General features: G+C 36.3%; 1 protein-coding gene across 1 annotated transcript; it reads left to right on the top strand.

Moving 5' to 3' along the window:
- Nucleotides 1-5113: 5113 nt before the first annotated feature.
- On the top strand, nucleotides 5114-20048 carry LOC118931502 (gastric triacylglycerol lipase). The gene is made up of 9 exons (XM_036924094.2): nucleotides 5114-5330; nucleotides 5496-5613; nucleotides 6470-6668; nucleotides 7769-7878; nucleotides 12092-12228; nucleotides 13738-13884; nucleotides 15852-15923; nucleotides 16352-16423; nucleotides 19115-20048. The coding sequence occupies exons 1-9, from the start codon at nucleotides 5226-5228 to the stop codon at nucleotides 19349-19351; spliced, it is 1197 nt and encodes a 398-aa protein (XP_036779989.2). The 5' UTR covers nucleotides 5114-5225; the 3' UTR covers nucleotides 19352-20048.

Genomic DNA, 20048 nt, shown 5'->3' with positions numbered 1-20048 from the left:
TCTCTGTAATTGGCCTCACCATACACCCAGCTGGTCACTGCAACAGCCTAAGGGTCCTCCTTGATTCCTTTTTTACCTTCACCCTGTGCCCTGCTAAATCTGATGTGTTAGTGAGATTCTATAAGACTAATGTTCAGAATTCATCTTGAATCAGTTCTTATCTTCTCTACTACCATCCTGATCAAAGACTGTGTCATCTTTCAACTGGAGCATGGAAAAGCTCCTAACTGGTGTTCCATTCTCATTCTTGTTTTCTATTATTCTTATTTTTATTCTATCATTCTTAGTTTCTATTATTCTCTATATTATTTTCTATTATTGTTCTCAACATTTCTTACTAACATAAGACATAAGAGATGGTAATACTTTAATATATATATACATCTTTTCTCATGTATTATGTAATATCCTTTGTGTTATACTTCCATTAAATTAATTACATTTGTTATGTCCATCAGGCCATTCACTATTGTAAAATGTATATTTGGAATGTTTATGCATAAATATGTATAGGTGATTTTGTAATTGTTTTTCTTTCTTTAATTAGATTTTTCATCAAATATTTATTGATCATGTACTATGTTCCAGGCAAGTGGTAGATACTGAGGATAGAATAATGATTGAATAAATTGGGACCCCCTGCACTTAAGGAGTTTACGTGTGTGTATGTTGTGTCCAAATATAGAGAACTAACAGCTTATTCATGAATAAGTCTTATATTAGGGATAACCACTGGGTTCCATGTCAATATACAGAAAAGAGTTGCCAGCCCAAAATGGAGAGATGAAAGACAGTGTCAGGGTGATGTTCTTCAGTGAACACCTGAAGATGGAGAGGTAGTGAGGAGAAAAGGGGAGTGGAGCAGGGTTAGGGATGAGTAGAGAAAGTATCATGTTTCCTCATGGGCCTTGGTACATGCATGAACTGGAAATGAAATCCCCTTTATTGCTTTATATGACTCCTGTAATTATCCCCAGCTAACCACAATTTAAGGCATTTATGAGGAAGCAAGAGCATGTCTGGCTGTTTGACTGCCCTGTCATAGTAAGAACCACAGATCTCTTTCAAAGACTACTATAATTTATATATACCCAGACTCTGACTCTAGATTCTTTCCAGTTTCAGTAAAAGGCAAAAAAGGAACACATCGTGCATTTTCTTATTTCAATTTGTGCAAACAATAGCATGAAGAAACCAAGTTAATCTGCTAGTTAAGCAAATGCAAATTGCATTAGGATAGTTAGAGATACCCTCCCTCCCATGTTGATCATTATGAGAATGTGTTGCCATCTTTTCCTTTAAAATGTCTGCTATTGCCAATGACAATCAACATGAGTTAAGCAAGGTGACATTTCAGTAACAAAATATGAAAATACATGTGGTATTTGATATACTCTTCTTCCTAGTTTATTCAAACAATGTATATCTAGTTAGTTGTGTTTTGATGCTTGGTGAAAAGCTGTTGACTTAAAGCCATTTTGTTCTTTACAAAGTAATTATTTCCTCATTATTTCTGCTAGGTATTTAAGTATTAATTTGAAAAAGTAATGATTTCTGAAAATAAATTGCAAACTATTTTAACATGTCAAAATATGATTCTCTTTTTCTTTCACTATGAGCTACAGATGCTCCTGTGGTTGTAAAGGATCAACTATATTTTTTAATGTAAATTTTTTAATTGCATGACTCATTTATAAACACAATCACATTGTTCAAACTCCAGCCAATAATTTTATAGGAAGAAAATCTGACTCCACTCATGTTTTTAAAGGGCAGTGGCTAGGTTTTCTATATTAGGTCATTATCTGCAGAGTTACAGATCCTTGCCACAGACCATAAAAAAAAACAAAAAAAAAACTTTTGCTGATTACATTCACTTGCAGGAGGTTATCTAACCATCCAGTCAGAATAATGTATCCTTCACATTCTTAAAGAACAAAAGGAGGCCTTTTGTCACCTTAGGCCCCTTTGTCTGAGCCATACTAAACAATCATTTGCATTATACCTTTGGCTCAACAGTTTTTATATATTGAAGCTATCAAGAATCATTTTTAAAGTCTCCTAAATCATTGTTAATCATAACTCCTTTGGCCAATATTTGTAATCATTGAAAAAAGGTGCAAACTCAATATGATGTGGAAATGAATACAGTATTTGATTTTTAGATTTTCCCTTTTACAGTTAGTTGATGTCCTGATATTAAGACTTTATGGCAATTTAATCAGTTGGTGAGTAATACTGGCCATTGTTGAAGTTTTATATATAAGTAAATGCAACACTAACCAAAACATTAAACGCTGAGAGAAGCATAGTTCTGTTCCTGAACACTGTGAGTACTATTGTTGAGCAAAGTTAACATTTGAATTATTAATTTTTTTCTTTAACCTAACTGTTGCATTTTTTAAAGGCTTGGATATTTGTTGCATGTTTATCTATATATAGATGGGTCTTATTAAGACTTACTCTTCTAGAATTTGACTTATTTCTTCTTTTACTTTTTAATCTCTACATGAAATACTTAACAATTGGATGACTTTTATTTGCTTATTAATTCAGTATTTTTGTAATGAGTGCCTAATGAGAAAGTCTAGTCTCATTTTTCCTTTTGAGATGAAAAGATTAGTCCTCTAACATTATATGAACTGGCTGTATTAGTATGCTATACTGAATAATGTAATTTCATACACATCAACTGCTGTTGAATTAACCATTATTAATACTATTGTTACACTTCCTAAGCTACTAATATATTTCTTCAAATTATACACACCTCACCTCAAAACAAGTTTGAACCAAATTATATAAATCTCTTAGTGAATGCCTCATGTAGTTCCTCATAGATGCTCTGCTAGGGTCTCCTAAAAAAGAATCACAGTGGAGAACATAACCTTTGAAGACAGACTATCTAGTCTCAAATATGGGGCCAGTTGCTTCCTATATACTTGTTAGGAAAATCCTAACTTGGCTTGCTTATCTTTAAAATGGAGATAAATTGCTACTTCATACAGTTATCCTGAGAATTAAATGGAATGATAGTAATAACACAATAATAAGCATTTCTTCAGTGTTTACTACATGCCTAAAATGTTGTTAAGAACTTTAATACTTCATTATCTTAATGAATTTTGATAACTTTGAGGCATTTTCTAGAAGAGGAAATTTACCTTCATTCACTTATACATGTAACTTATTGAGCACACTGCCCAGCCCATAGTGAACCCTCTGTAAACATTAGTTAGTGCTATTATCAACAGGTATTTTGCAGACACTTATTCTGCCCCTGAACATCATTGAGCCCATGTATAGGATGGGTTGTGGAATATCCCACAGCATAAACCATTAAGTGTCCTCACTTTACAATGGCTAATTAGACAAGAGGTGGTAAAAAATAATTATATATATATATATTCCTTTATAAATTTTTTTCTTTATCCATTTACCTATCAGTGAACATTTAGGTTGTTTTGATGTCTTGGCTATTGTAAATAATGCTGCAATGGAGATGCATATATCTTTTTGAATTAGTGTTTTTGTTTTCTTTGGATAAATACCCAAAAGTGGGATTGCTGAATCATACAGTGGTTCAATTTTTTATTTTTTTGAGGAACCTCCATACTGTTTCCTATGGCTGCACTAATTTACATTCCCACCAAGAGCATACAAAAGTTCCCTTTTCTCCACAACCTCATTAATATTTGTTATTTCTTGTCTTTTTGATAATAGCCATTATCAAACGATGTGATATATCATTGTGATTTTGATTTGTGCATCACTTTTTTCTTTTCAGCAATATGCATGACACTCTGTCATATTTTGTACAATTATTTATATGATTTTCCCTACTGATAGGCAGTTAGGTAATTCTCAATCTTTCATATTATAAACAATGTTGTAATGAACATACTTTATACAGTTGTAGATATATTTGTGATTATATTTAAGGTTAAATTTCTAAATGTGGTATGGAAGGAACACATATCTTAAACGTTCTTATATATTGCCAGGTTCCTTGAAAGACCTGGCAAAAAATTATGCTCCCACAAACAACGCTTAATGGGTCTGTTTTATCCAAATTTGCGATCACTGTGAATTATCAAAACTTTTTGTTAGGTGAAAAATGTTATAACATTATAGCTTTAATTTATATTTCATTAGTTGGAAATGTAATTGAAAATATTTGCAAATATATTTAAGTCTTAAGGTTTAGGCCACTTTTCCTTTTATGAGAAACTTTATCATGTACTATACCAATATTTATTGGTTTGCTGATCTTTTTACTGATTTAAAAAGCTACTTAGATACTAAGAAATGAATCTTTGTTGTAAAAGTTGCAGATATCTTATGGAGGTTAACATTTGATTTTTACTTTTTTACCTATCAATTTTGAGAGAACAATTAAGTGAAAGATTGATAATTTAAACAATAGTAGTAATTCCATGTACTTGGAATTATTATTTAGTCATCTAAGAAGCGGGTTGCTCTCTCTTACCTGTTTAACTCTAGTGGGTTGAATCAGAAAATCACTGGAATCTTTTCAAATTTTCATATTTATTTTCGTTTTGTTGTTACACACTTGTGAAAAAAAATGTAACACCCAATACATTGTCAGTTTATATTTGTCAAGGCCTATCTAAAAAATCAATGAGGCAATATCTCAACAAAAATTTAAGAATGAAAACTTTCCTGAAATCATATTCGCACATTACCCTGGCTATGACAGATTTTGAGAAGATGGTAGAGCTTTTAAATCCACATAATTACCTCGAATCAATGAATATTTATGGAGTGGCTATTATGAACATTATTAAAACCCTTATGATAGGTTGGAATGTATGTTGAGATTAAATCTACAAGAGTCTAATGCCCACACAATGCCCTCCCAACTCTGGGCTCTCAAAAGAAGTTGGCAAAAGCTTTAAACTTAAGGCATAATAAGAATATGAAATTATGCCAGCCAATTAGAAGTCCTTTTTTTATTAATTAGGGTTTGTTCAATATAACCTGAAAATCAAGTGGGAAGTATTCTTAAATAGAAGGAATCAAATAGAATGAAAACATGTTAAGTGTTAAAATGCCTATATTGACGTTTATTGTTACAGTTTGTTGCCCAACAATATAATTAAACCTAAGCATTTCTCTATTTTGAATGAATGTAAAGTTAGCACAAAATATGAGTAATAGGTTAACCATGACACAGTTTTTATTCTGTTTCAGGCAAAACCAAAATGTGGTTGTTATTAACAGTGGCAAGTTTGATATCTGCACTTGGAACTACACATGGTTTCTTTGGAAAATCAGATCCTGAAAACCCTGAAGTGAATATGAATATTGTAAGTTACCTGGAAGAAAAAAACCTGTAAAACTAAGAGATTGCACCATGATTAAGAATCACAGTGGATTTAAACTTTTACATGACTATTTAGAAATAATGATCAATATCTACTCACTAGATGTATTTAAAAAGTCAACTAAAACTTAAGTTTTTTCCTCATCAGAGTCAGATGATATCCTACTGGGGATACCCAAGTGAAGAATATGAGGTTTTTACTGAAGATGGTTATGTCCTTAGGATAAACAGAATTCCATATGGGAAGAAAAGTTCAGAGAATAGAGGTATAAACTTTTTTCCTTTCTTCCTTTTTCTCTCTTTCCTTCTCCCCCTTTCCTCTTCCTTCTTACCTTCTCACTTTTTCCTCACTTCCTTCCTTTCTTGTTCCCCCCACTCTTTTTTCTGCCTTCCATCTATTTGTAAGGTCTTAATGAGTCTCGCTCATTCTAGAAATGCAGTAATGATGAGGCCATATCTCCAGTCTTCAAGAAGATCACCATCAAGTCAAAGAGATAAATGAACAGATAATTATAATAATATGTGATAAGTGTGATACGAGAACTGTGTACAGGCTATTAAACCAGAAGTCCTAACCCAGGCACCTAACTTGGCTAGGGGAAGTCAAGGCAAGCTTGTTCTCAGATATAATGACTACCCTGAGTCCTGGATGATCAGGAAGGATTAACCACGAAGTGTGTAAGAGAAGGGAGAATAAGGAGGCCATTCGAGGCTCATTTCCTAAACAGTAGTTTTTTGCTAATACTACTAAAAAGTTAACTTCTTCTCATTGCAGAAAAATTGTGAACTACAGAAAGAATACACTTACGCAGGACCACCCACTTTGCCCCTCAGAGTCCATTTAAATTAATATCATGCTGAGTATCCTTGAAATATAATTTTTTGCAATAGCTTTTTGATGTATAATTGGCATATGAAAAACTGCATATATTTAAAGTGTACATTTTGAGAAGTTCTATCATTTGAGAAACATCACCATAATTAAGATAAGATATTCCAAAATGTTCATCTCAATCAAGCAGACTTATTTAATTCTGGTCATATGAAAGCCTATTCTCTCTTCACATTTATCCTAGAATAAAGAATGAGTTTATAAAGCTTTTAAATGATTTCCTTCTTTAGGCCGGAGACCTGTTGTGCTTTTGCAGCACGGTTTGCTTGCATCAGCCACAAACTGGATTTCCAACCTGCCCAACAACAGCCTGGGATTCATCCTGGCAGATGCTGGTTGTGACGTGTGGCTGGGAAACAGCAGGGGAAACACCTGGTCCAGGAGAAATATATACTATTCATCAGACTCAACTGAATTCTGGGCTTTCAGGTAAAGAAGAGGGACAATTAGAAATGGGCGATTAAAAATAAACATTGAGTTTTAAAAGCATGGGTATCAGTGCTTGGGTATATATCGTGCAATCCAGTTCCATCTTAACATATTACATTCCAAGAAGGAAACTTGGAATCCCCTCTTGGAGTCTTCCATATATCTCAATCCAAGGGTAGCTTTTCTTCCAAACTTTCTATGATATCAGTATCTGTTATGAGGAGGCTCCCTTAATATGCTTTTCCAAATAGCATGAGCAAAATGGCTGACGCAAGGAAACTCTCTGCCCCAAGCAGATTCTGAAAGGAATGTCTACATGGATTTGGGTTGGAGATGATATTTAAACCCAGTTGGAGTTCAAGAACTGGGGTCATCATCAGGAGCTAGATGGGGGAGGGGGAGAATGAAATTCAACACCATGGAAAGAAAAGGTTTCTGTCACTGGCCCTCCTGTTCTTGGAAATTCCTGATGGAGTGGAGAACAGAAAAGATTCTGGCTGGTTATGCTGAGACACAAAAGTGCTCTGACAGTTCTAGGACCTGAAAGGAAGCTTGTGTGTCCCGATTGTCCTGAGGAAGAGAGAGAGAGTGACAGCACAGGAGGGGAGATACACTAACAAGGGCCAGGTGAGGAAGGGCCGCGTAGGGTCTTCCTAAGTCCAATGAGAAGCCACTGCAAACTTCTCAACAAGGGAGTGGCATAAGGCTGTTTTCATGTTGAAAAGATCATTTTGGGCGATTTGTGAAAAATTAAAAAGAGAGATAGATGATTCATCTTAAATGGCACTGAAACACTGTGTACAAATGATTATTAAATTTGACATTCAGTTTTAAAGAGAGAAATAATCCCCACTTACAGACACTATCTTATTTGGATTAAATTGAAGCTCTAATGCTGTGCTTCAGAAATGAGGTCAGCTGTTTATAAGAAGCCTCCCCAAGGAGCCCCTGACAGTCACTAATGGTCTATAAACAGCCATGCTTAGAGAATCTGGTTTTCTATTTCTCGAAGGGAGACTTAGTGATAAGTATGTTTGATTTTTAGAAATTGTAACAAGAAAATGTATTCAGTTTTATTTTGTCTTTTTTTTTTCCTTCAGCTTTGATGAAATGGCTAAATATGACCTTCCATCCACAATCGACTTCATTTTAAAGAAAACGGGGCAGCAGAAGCTACATTATGTTGGCCATTCCCAGGGCACCACCATCGGTAGGTAAAAGCCTTCCAGGCTGGTAGGTAGTTTAATTCTTACAGACCCCCTTTCCAGTGGTTATGCAGCCATTTTGGTCATCATGCTAGTTGTTTTCATTCGTCATGTGATGGAATGCCTATAACAATCCAATGATATAGGGACAGTTATTATTCCTGTTGTGTATACAGGAAAACAAAACGGGGGTAAATAATTTGTGCAAGGTAACACAGTTATTACAAATAGGGTAGCTCAGACACCAACTCAGGCAATCTGACTCCCAGACCCACACTCTGAAATATGGTACCACATGGCCTCCAGACTGAATTTATTCCATTGATTCCACCATATTTTTGGAGCACCTTCAATGTGTCCTAAGCATACAGCAATTACTAAAATAGATTCAAATCCCTATCTTCATACTACATGTGTTCCAGTGGGAAGATGCAGAGAAAATAATAAAAATTAAAAAGTAAAATACTGAATATGTTAGATAGTGGCAATGTTATGGAGAGAAAAATAAGTCAGGGAAGGCCAATAGGGCACATCTGAGGGGTCCACAGCAATTTTAGGTAGGGAACAACACCAAATGTTCTCTGGGCACAGACATGAAGGAGGTCAGGGAGTCAGCCCTGTGTGTATGTGGAGGACCGATGTTCCAGGAATAGGGAACAGCAAATGGCAAGGATGTGAGGCTGAAGCACACCCAACATGCTCAAGGAATGGCAGTGACGCTATTCAATGGGCAGATGAATCAGAGAGAGAGAAGGGGGTTTCAGCTTTCATTCTGAATGGGAAGGACAACCACAAAAGAAGTTTGAAGAGAGGATTCACACGATCTGTCCTCATGATCCTCGACAGGATCGGGAGTTACATGATCCTGTTAACAGGATCCTTCAGTTGCTGAAGGGGAAAAGGCTGGAGAAGGCAAGTCAGTCAGAGGACTCCTGCAGTAATCCATGCAAGAGATGACCGTGATCTAGACAAGGGGGTGGGGTTAACTGCGGAGACAATGACGTGTGGTTAGTTTCTAGATGTATCTTTTTAGGAATATGTTGGAGCTGGAACCAACAGGGTTCACCTCTATATTGGATGTGGGGTGTAAGAGAAAGAGATGAGTCAAGGATGACGGCAGGGTTTGTGGCCTGAGCAGCTGGACTGATAAAGAGCCATTAACCGAGATGAGGAAGAGTCAGGAGAGCTGATGTGGTAAGTGAGAGCAGGAACTCACTGTGGGAGTTGCTAGGTGTTGAGTGCCTACTGGAGATTCAAGCGCAGGGATCAGCCATCAATTACAAATACACATCTGGAGTTCAGGGGAGAGGACTGGGCTAAAAATACAAAATGTGAGTCATCAGTGCATGAAACAGGATGCAAGAACCAAAGGAGTGAGTTCAGACAGAAAAGAGAAGGAGTCCCTGGACTAAACCCTGGTTAGAAGATGAGGAGGACTCCGGTAAAGAAAATGGGAAATAATAGTGAAAGTACCATAAGGGAGGCCAGGAGTAACTGGTGTTCTGGGAGTCAAAAAGAGAAAACAAACTTTTTTGAAGTATTAGTTTTGATGTACCGAATAGGGATTTGGCAGTTACATACATTACCAAACACTCACCATAAGTGTAGTTTTAAGGAGAATGTGGTCAGCTTTGGAAGAGGCTATTGATATGTCATATGCAATGAAGTCTGGGAACTGACCACTGGATTAGACAGCCTAGAAGTCATAGGGGACCTTTGTAAATAACAGCAACACTGCCCGAGCGGTTGGGATGAACACATGAGCAAGTGAGTTCAAGAGAGCATGAGAGAAAAACTACAAAGGGGGGAAATAGGATGGAAGCAAAAGGGGGCATGGGGAATCATATAGGAGAAATAACGGCATGCTTTTAGGCTGATCCTCACTCTCAGCTGATGATCTGCTATCCTGCTACAATTCTAAGCAATCAATGTCCATATGTGGACACATATGAAGAGAAGTAGATGAAATTGATGGTGGGAGCTTAGAATTCTCTTCCTAATGCTTGTTTATCCTAAAGCATGCATGTCACCTGTAGAATTCTAGACAGACAGAAAGGTCAATAAGGAAGAGCTTTCTAATGTCCTTTGTCATTGTGTAATAGATCATGTTCCCAAAGAGATGAAGATTAGTACTCATGATATTTTTTAGAGAAACACTTTTAGAGTAAAAGCCAAAAAAAGAAAAACAGGACTAGGCAGAGGGAGAAGTTGGGCTGTGATTCAGTCCTCAAAAAGCCTCAGCCAGCTCTGTGAGATGGCTCTTCAGCATCTTTATACATGGAACTAGGTGGCTGGGCCTTTTTATCCACTTGCTGAACAGGCATTAAAAGCTGGCTGCCCTGGAAAGGGAGCATGACCTTGGATTCCTTGTGAGCAGAAGCAAAATCAGAGAGGACTCACATCCTCCTCTGCAGCTGGGGTTGAATAAAAGCCTTGGACGTGAGAGGGATCTGAGCCACACAGCCCAGCGTCAATAACCCATGGTCAACAATCAATCCAAATCTTTTGTTTAAAAGCAAGAAATGTTCTAAATTGCTAAAATTTACTCCTTTAATTTCCAAAACCATACAAAAATTTAACCATTTTAGATGGAAATCTGCCTCAAATTATGACACATATTAAACATGGTCTAATCTTTTTCTCATGATCTAGGGTTATGAATTTCCTTAGGATTTATTGAGATAAGCAAAACTTCTTGTCCTGACACCAAATAACTCCAACCTAACCACTCTTGTGAGTTATTTGAATTTTAACATTTCCATTTCTTCTTTCTCACTAGTGGACAATTTGTCTTTGCTGTCACCACACTCATATTTCTGGAAGTAGTTTTTGCCTTTGAATTTACATCTTCCTATCTTCTGTGCACTGGGAAGTCTAAGTGTTCCTGTTAGACTTGTGTCTAAAATAGGATTAAGTTTATCTGATTGCTGAACGGTCCAGACTAGCCACAGATCACCCAAAGTAAGAATCACAGACAAAGAGCTCAAGTGGGTGTCAGTAGATCCATGCACTGTCAGGACAGGTGACTTCTCAGAATAAATTTGCTTGTTCATAATTAAGAACCTCATAATAAACACAGTGCTCTTAGAAAGACCATTCTTCCTTAAATAGAATCAGGCTGTATGTTATATAGGTGAGGTAGTTGTCTAAATTTGAAAGCATTTTTTTTTTTCAGGCCATCCATGAGTCTCATCGCTATGCCATTATTAACTGTGGAGAGAGATTATCTTATGTAGCTAGACTGTATAGAATTTAGCTTAATAACTCTTTGATCATATCCAGTCTGCTAATATATTACTGTCCATAAAACTGGTTAATTACAGACAGGAGCTGAGTATATTTACTAGGTATAGATATTTGAATTATCTTAGTTCTTCATTTGCCAAGCATTTACTATGTACCAAATGTCTTGGCAAATACTTTGCATGGTTCACCTCATTTAATTCCTAAAAACCTAAAGAAGCATTCATTATTTTCCCCACATCTCAGATAGAGAAACTGAGACTCAGAGTTTAGGTGTATTCTCCAGGGTCACAAAGCTAGTAAACCACAGAGCCAGGGATTATCAAATCCCATTGGGTAAAACTTCAAAATTATGCTTTGAATCTTTCCACTTATATATCCTACTCATATATATCTTTTACTTTATTTTTATTGAAGTGCATACAATAAAATGCACAAATCTTAGTGTACAGTTCAATTAATTTTCACATATGTATACACTCATGTAAGCATCACCCAGATCAAGATAGCCAACATTCTCACTAACTTTTCCCCTCTTTACCTATTTCACCCATTTCACCCTCCTCCCCTATGGCAACCAGCAGTCTGTTCTCAGTTGCACCCTACTTATACATTAAGTAATTATGTCATTTGTTGACATGAATTTGAATTCATCAAAAACTGTATGTGGTATAACAAAAATAGTCACCATCTGATTATCCTAAAGTTGGCCTATTTTCTAAAGCCAGATAAACTTTTTAAAGTTCTAGCCTCATGTCCTATAAAGAATCTATGAAAATAAAGCAAATATACTAAAATCTGATAATTTCAAACAAGCAGAGGTTGTTGGTTTATCAGGTTGTCTTAGATGGCACTCTTAATAAATACAAAATAATGTCACACTTATAAACACACACACACACACACACACACACACACACACACACACACACACACAAACACTTTGTTCACTGGTCCCTTGTTGTTCTGTTTCAGGTTTCATTGCCTTTTCTACCAATCCTGAGCTGGCTAAAAGAATCAAAACCTTTTATGCATTAGCTCCTGTAGCCACTGTGAAGCAGAGCAAAAGCCTGCTGAAGAAACTTACACGTGTTCCTCCATTCCTCTTAAGGGTATGTGATTCTCTTAAACTGAATCTAAGATACCAAATTGTGGATTTCAAAGTGATGGGAAGAGACATGATCATATTAATATCCAGGAATGGAAATGTGCACTGACTATGTTAGAATCCCCACTGTGCTTGCTAAGATCTCCATTTCTTCATTCTTGTTTGCTTTATGTGGGTTAGCAATGCCTGGGAGTGGTTTTACTCCTTCATAGACAGTTCGTGTACCAAATACTCTGCCCAGCTATGTTCAGGCTGTGATTCCACCCCTGGACCAGGAAAGGGGAAATAAAAATAAAACAAAATGTTCAAATAAGAAGCCTAAACTATGTGGCCCAAGAAAACTGGGAAGAAGGAGGATAGATAACAAAGGGAAGGGAAAGCAAAAGAGAAAGAGGAAAAGAAAGCAATGGGTGAGACAAGAGGCTCCAAGCTTTTTGGAGTTGCTTCCTCTTTAAGTGGAGTTCAAAAGGCAGTAGCATAGATTTCAATAAACTGTAAATATAAAGTGCTTTGTAGGCATCCACAGGAGAGAATTAGTACTCTTTATTCTTTCTAATGTATAATTCCCTACTTCTCCCACCCACCAAGAGCCAACACATATATACATACTCAGTTTCCTTTAGCCAAACAGTTTAATTTCAGGCTATAAAATATAATGATGCCATTTCCTTCTGTGGTTTTGTGCTCTTCATTTCTTTAATTTGTGTGTCTATAGTCTAAGAGACTTTACCTCCAGTCAAACAACATTTGTAAAATTTGTATTCAAAATGCAAAATTTTGTGATGATCCTGAGTGTATTTACCAGTTACACTGATGCAGAATTTGTTTACTTTTTTACTTGTAGTCAGATTTTTCTGATAGGCGACATAGAGCATGGTTTAAAAACCAAAAACCAAACAAAGTATTAGTCCTTACTCAGAGGCTTGAGGCTTAGGTCAGGATTCTAGCTGCAGTCCAGTTCTAATTAGCCTAAGACCCTGACTATTTTATGAGCCTCATATTTCTCATGTATAAAATTGGGGATGACAAAATGTCTCTTTTCCTGAAGAAGAGTTGGGGCAAATCCTTTCAATTATTATAATTTCAAAACTGCCTTGTCTCATTGTCTTTCTAAAGGCTTTGCTGAAAATATGGCTCAGAGTCACCATTTCCCCTCCTTATCATTTCATGATTCATTGCTGCAATCACACATCTTGGCACTTAGTTACGACATTCTGCCATGTTGTTTCATGATTTTATTCCATCCCTCTTATTACCCCAAGTAGATTGTACATCTCATACTTCCTCAGTAGCCAGTACAGTTCTCAATGCAACAATAAATGCCCAGTATTGATATCTGCCCTTTCCATTCCACAACTAAATGAGAGAAAACATTTGAAATTCCTAAAACAGCATGTAGAAATATGAAGTTCTGATCAACCTATTCATACCTGTACCAGCAAATTAGACAAACATATGAGTCTTCTCTGCAGCTTGAGTTTTGCAAACCTCTAATGATGTTTTTATTTTTCAGATTATATTTGGTTACAAAATATTCTACCCACACAGCTTTTTTGATCAGTTCCTTGCTACTGAAGTGTGCTCCCGTGAAGCACTGGATCGCCTCTGCAAAAACGTCTTATTCATCTTTTGTGGATTTGACAATAAGAACCTGAACATGGTTTGTATGCATTGAAATTTCTTTTCTGAATATTTTGAGCAAAATTTTTGTTTACTTGTCCCATCATAACTTGGACATGGTACTTCTAGGACATGCAACCTAGAAGTAGCTTCAGAATTGTGTCCTGGATATGTAGGTGAGCCCAAGAGAAGTCACAAGTCATTGCTCCCAGGTTTGTCTCCTCCAGCTCCTTTCCATTACCCTAACTGCTCCCCTAAACTAAACAGCATGTAGGAAAAAAAAAGCTCATTAATCACTTCTGACCACTTAAATAATTGGTGTAACATTTTAATTCTGTGAGGAGAGGCATTGAACCATGTATTTCGGCAGGCTCCTCTGTAGGAAAAAATATATCTAAGCATTGGGTACATGTTCTTAGAAATATTTTTAATGCAAATGTATATGAAAGAAACTATTTATGTAAGATCTCATCCATACTCTTTATCTGTTATCTCACTTGCTTTGCATTGAGTTGGGGTTTTAAAACATACATGATGAAATGCAGTATCATAAAGTAGTTAAGAGCATGGATTCAGGTTAAGAGCTTAAATTCAAATCCTATCTTTGGAACTGACCAAAGCTTCCCTGTCTTGATTTCATCATCCACAAAATAGGTTATTGTGAAGAGTATATGAACTGATATATGTAAAGTATATAGAATATAATTCAAAGCATATAACTCATAGTAATAGCACTATTACTAAATGTTTATTGCTAATACTATTAGACATTGACAACTATCCTCGCTCAAGATTATCTGTTTAGTTACATACTCTTGATACCTAAGAAAATCAAGTTTATTGATAAAAAGGTATAATTTTTCCTACAGGTACTTACTCAATAAATAGTATTTATGGGGCACTATTGAGTATTGCTCTTACTGAGAACACAGTGGTGAAAGGACAGATATGGCTCCGAACCTTATGGAAATCAAGGACTTTTACTTTCTTAATGCTGGTGACTATTTAGGGATATGTTAAAAAATATATAAAACAAAGGAGACTCCTTAGTCCCTATTTTGGATGATAATTAAAAGCCTCCTCTTTCTCTCTTGGAAAGGAGTCCCTCTCCATGGTTCTGAGAATGTTTTTCCAATTTGTTTGTGGAGTATAACAGAGCAGTCTGTCCCTATCACACTAAGAAAAGGTAGTGCATGGTAAGAAAAGGTTTTCCATCAATAAGAGCCTTATAAGAAAAATACTAGTGAACTAGAGGCATGAGCAAACAATGGAAAGTAGAGATTTCATCTTCTGCATGGTAATTTTATGGAGAGACACTTTGGTCCCCTATGAAGATGGTCAATTTGTTTGACTCTATCCTCTGTCCTCTATACAGCAGCATTAAGACCCATTACGAACTAATCCATGCAATCTGAGAAGAACATTTCGGTTTGTTGTCTGGGATTTGATCAAGGTGGATTAGGTACTGATAAGATAGCAGAATATATAGCAATTGGTAAATATACTATGTATGTGTGTGTGTGTGTGTGCGTGTATACTATCACATATATGAGTATACATATATATTTTTAATGTATAGTTATGTGTATATATATATATATATAGTTCTGCAAAGCAAGATGCCTGTGTGTGGACATTACATTCACTGCATTTTGGCACTGAGTAGTGAAAGATAAAGACCTGAGAATTAGAGACCTAGATTAAAGTCTCTGGCTCTACACTGTTACTACCCTGTGATATTGGACATTTATCTGAACTTCTCTGAGCCCCAATTACCCTTTTGATAAAATGGAGATGATGAGTTATCTTCATTGAGTCTACCAATTTTACACAAGTTAGCTCATGCAATTGCACTTTGCAATCTCTGAAGTGACAAACAACTGTGTTACTCACATCCTTTCAGTAAACGCTGCCCTTACACACTTGACCTGAATCCAAAAAAATTAAATCTTACCTCTTTCTGAGGTACTGAATATATACCTAAATGCATGTGTGCTTGCTTTCTAGAGTCGCCTTGATGTCTATCTATCACATAATCCAGCAGGAACTTCAGTTCAGAATGTCCTCCACTGGACCCAGGTATCATTTCTCAAACGCTGGTAAAACTTATTTTGTGGACCTGAATCCTTGGTACTTTACCTAACGCACATTCTTAAAACATTCTATTAAATATTCTTGTCAGTAAATTTTTCTGGCATGTGACTACCTGCTGAAAATAACTATCAATCCATATAAATGAAAATGCTGTGGAAACAGGCACCTTGAGTAGCAAAGAAATGAATAGTTCTTATGAAGTAACATGCAAGAAAAATTATTTTAAGCAAAACTACATTTAAACTTGCATAAATACTTTGTCCTGAATGATAGACAGTCTATTTTGGGGATGAGAAAACTGCTTTTTAATAATTGTTTAAATGAAAGTAAACTACTGGGAAATGTTTGGATTTTATTTTTCACATAACCAGGAGAGTTTTTATTTCCTTGTGTCCTTCATGTCTCTACATTAGGCTGCTAAGTCTGGGAAGTTCCAAGCTTTTGACTGGGGAAGCCCAGTTCAGAACATGATGCACTATGATCAGGTAAGCTTCTTAAAGTTGAAATTACACACATTTTGTAAGACAATGATATAAAAAAGATGAAATTAAGGTAATCATACATATATTTCCCAAAGGAATGTTGGTGACCAGCCTTCAGAAAATTATACAGTAGATGACTGTTTCCTTGGAGTCCCTTTATCATGTGGAACATCACCCAGCCTCCCAGCCTCCCACTGGGCACTCGTTATTCAGTCTCCATGCCCATCTAAGCTGCCCTCAAAGTACCACATTACTACATGTGAGAAACCTCTAGGACTTATCACCCTGCACCACATTAGACAGACCTGCCCTGTGTCCCAGCCCCCCAGTATGCTGACCTTGTCTTTCTGAAGTGCAATTAAGTCATATAATAAATGAGCAATTCTAACTGTTCATGAAATAGAGCTGGAATCTCTGGTCTTCTTAAACAATACCTTCTTTTTTGTTGACAGCCAGAGAAGTGGTTCCACCATATTCCCAGATATAAGAGAAGGACAGGTCAAAGCTGGAAATATTTTTCAGCAGACAGGGGCCTTGTAATATAGGCAGACACACTGACAACCCCTCCCACTTGTTGTAGCACAAGGAACTCAGGCTTTGGAATCCATCCTATCTGGTGTCAACATGAGTTCAGAAAATAATTTCTTCATCTGTCCGCCCAGACTCAGGGAGTTATTGGCAATATTTAATGGGGTAATGTCTATAAGCCCTTAGCTCAGGGTAAATGCTCAGATTATAACTGGTTAAGTTCGAACAACTGCATTTTTTTTTTGGTAATCCTTTTCCCTTTCTCCTTACCCCACCCCAGCCTTTTTCTACCCAAGTAGTAGCTTGAGCAACCCTACTAATTTTCATCTGTTTCCATGCCTCAATATTTAGAAGGGATTTATACCTTTTCACCATAATATCCTATTCATAGAGAAGACGGCCCCTCCCTTTTCTACATCATTGATATCTTTAAAGAGATTTTCAGAACACCATGAGATTGAGCATTCTGTTGAAAACACTTTTTCCCACCATCACCTCCTCAAACCCCCAAAACAGACTTGCTTTGAATCTATCTTTGTACTGGGCTCTAATACCAGTAATCAGAAAACTCCACTTTGGAGAACCTGGAATATTAAATCTCAAGTCCATCCTTCCTTCAACCACACCAATAACAGAGCAGGACAGTCTTCAACTAACTGAGGCAGTGATGTTAATTTAGGAGCCAGAAACTAGCATCTAGGAAACTTTTTGAACAATGGCATATAAACAAAGGAAACAAAGTTTATTATTATAGATATTCTCCACTTCCTTCTCCAGTATATAAGGGATTATAATAAAGAATTAAAATACTATTGAAAATTGCATATGATACAATATTTTTGCAATTGGCTATTATATGAGATGAGATTAGAGAAATTTTTAGTATGTTGAATTAGTATTGTTGAGAATATAATTCTAAAAAATGAACAAAATTCTCTCCAGACAGTTGGAAAGTTGGTGGTGATTCTCTTATTCTCTTGACACACTTCACAAACCTCTTTAAAATTTATTTATGAATGATGATTTCCTAGAAATAAGAAAAGGGACTGTCTATAGTTCTTCTCAGAAATTTGAACCAATATTTTTAAAATCAGGTAAGTTATCAACAAATACAACAACTTAAATGAACTCACTGACTTACTGACTGACCATACTGGTAAGTCAACACAAAGCCAAAACAAATGACTCAGGACATTTTAAGGAGATCATACTTTAGAGTATTTGCATAGAAACGATTTATTACTCAATAGTAGAACACAGTCAAGTCCCCTTCCTTCAACTTGAGTTGAAATTTAGGTTTTTAATGTGTAATGATTGTTACCTAAAGCCTTGCTATTCAAATCACAGTGCAGGATGAGCAGCATCTCTGGTACCTGGGAACAGAGATTCTAGGCTCTTCCACCAAAGGACTGTAGCTGAATTTTCATTTTAACAAGATCCCAGGTGATTCACAGACCTGTATGAATTTGAGAAGCACCAATATAAAACATACTGCATCCATGTTGCTCTGTGGACAAAGGTGACTTTCTCTGAGCAATCTCTGCTCAGAAGGTCCTTATAAAACTAGGGCATGCCATTTGTCACAACACGGATGAAACTTGAGGACATATGCTAAGTAAGATAAGTCAGACAGACAAAGACAAGTGCCATATGATTTCACTTATATGTGGAATCTAAAAAACAAACAAACAAAAACCAAACATCTGAGCTTGTAGATACAGAGAACAGACTGATATTTGCTAGAGGTGAGAGGTAGAAGGTGGACAAAATAGGTGAATTTGGTCAAAAGATATGAACTTCCAGGTGTAGAATAAATAAGTCTTCGGGATGTAATATATAGCATGATGACTACAGTTAATACTGTGCAGTCTATTTAAAGTTGCCAAAGGATTAGATCTTAAAAGTTCTCACCACAAGAAAAAATAAATTTATAATTATGTGCGGTGATGGATGTTAATTAGACTTATTTTGGTGATCATTTGACAACACGTGCATAGATAAAATCATTGTATTGTACACCTGAAACTAATATATTGCTGCATGTCAATTATACTTCAATTTTAAAAAATCTATGTCAGTTAATGTTACGTAATCTACCCAAGGAATAAGTGTCCAGGTTTACAATGCAGTTACCTCTGAAACTGTGGTTTCTCTCTTGTGTTTTAGCCCATACCTCCCACCTACAATTTGACAGCTATGCATGTGCCAACTGCAGTGTGGAACGGTGGCAATGACTTGTTGGCTGACCCTGGAGATGTTGACGTTTTGCTTACACAACTCCCTAATCTCATTTACCACAAGAAGATTCCTCCTTACAATCACTTGGACTTTATCTGGGCAATGGATGCCCCTCAAGAAATTTACAATGAAGTTATCTCTATGACGGGAAAAGATAAAAATTAGTTCTGGGTTAAAGAATTACCATTCATTCCTCAAAAATATTGTCTTCTCTCATCCGTGCTTTTCTGTAATGATTGATATGCAGTGCTCCTTCCTGTCATTTTGACTTTAGAAACATGGTCGCATCAACAAACTTTCCATTTTCATTTTGAATTTAAATTTTGGCTTTCTCTTTATACATTTTGAAACACTTGAAGGAGCATATTCCTGGGGTGGTGAAACTTCTCTTCCAATCCTTTCCTTCAGTTTATCTTCTAAACTCAACAGAGATTATGAGCCATGAATCATGAGTGTTGCCAAGACACTGGGATTTAATATTGACACCTCTTGTGCATGCTGGAGATTGAATAAATTGCTTTGCATTGTCTATTGTTGTTGAAGCTCAGTCTCTCTGTATGGTGGATCTATCACTTGCTCTTTCGTGAGTTTAACTCCATGGAAAGGCAAATTAGGCTAGAAACTGAATGGAAGTCAGCTCACTTTCATTTCTTGGGAAAACAGGTTAGGAATCAATAGGCAACCCCAGCTGAAAACACTGGGAGGTAAAGGATATGCTCTCCTACTGCTATTCTGCCCCCATATCCACAAAACACACACCAAAAAATCAAAAGATCTATGAAATCACTACCACTGTCATGGCAGCCAGAGGGTCCAGAAACAACCCCACTAATATTTAAGTCAGGATGTACAGCTGCCACCA

The sequence above is a fragment of the Manis pentadactyla genome, chromosome 8 (assembly GCF_030020395.1).
Source record: "Manis pentadactyla isolate mManPen7 chromosome 8, mManPen7.hap1, whole genome shotgun sequence".
Classification (NCBI taxonomy): Eukaryota; Metazoa; Chordata; class Mammalia; order Pholidota; family Manidae; genus Manis; species Manis pentadactyla.
This window is presented reverse-complemented; position numbering and strand designations above follow the sequence as displayed.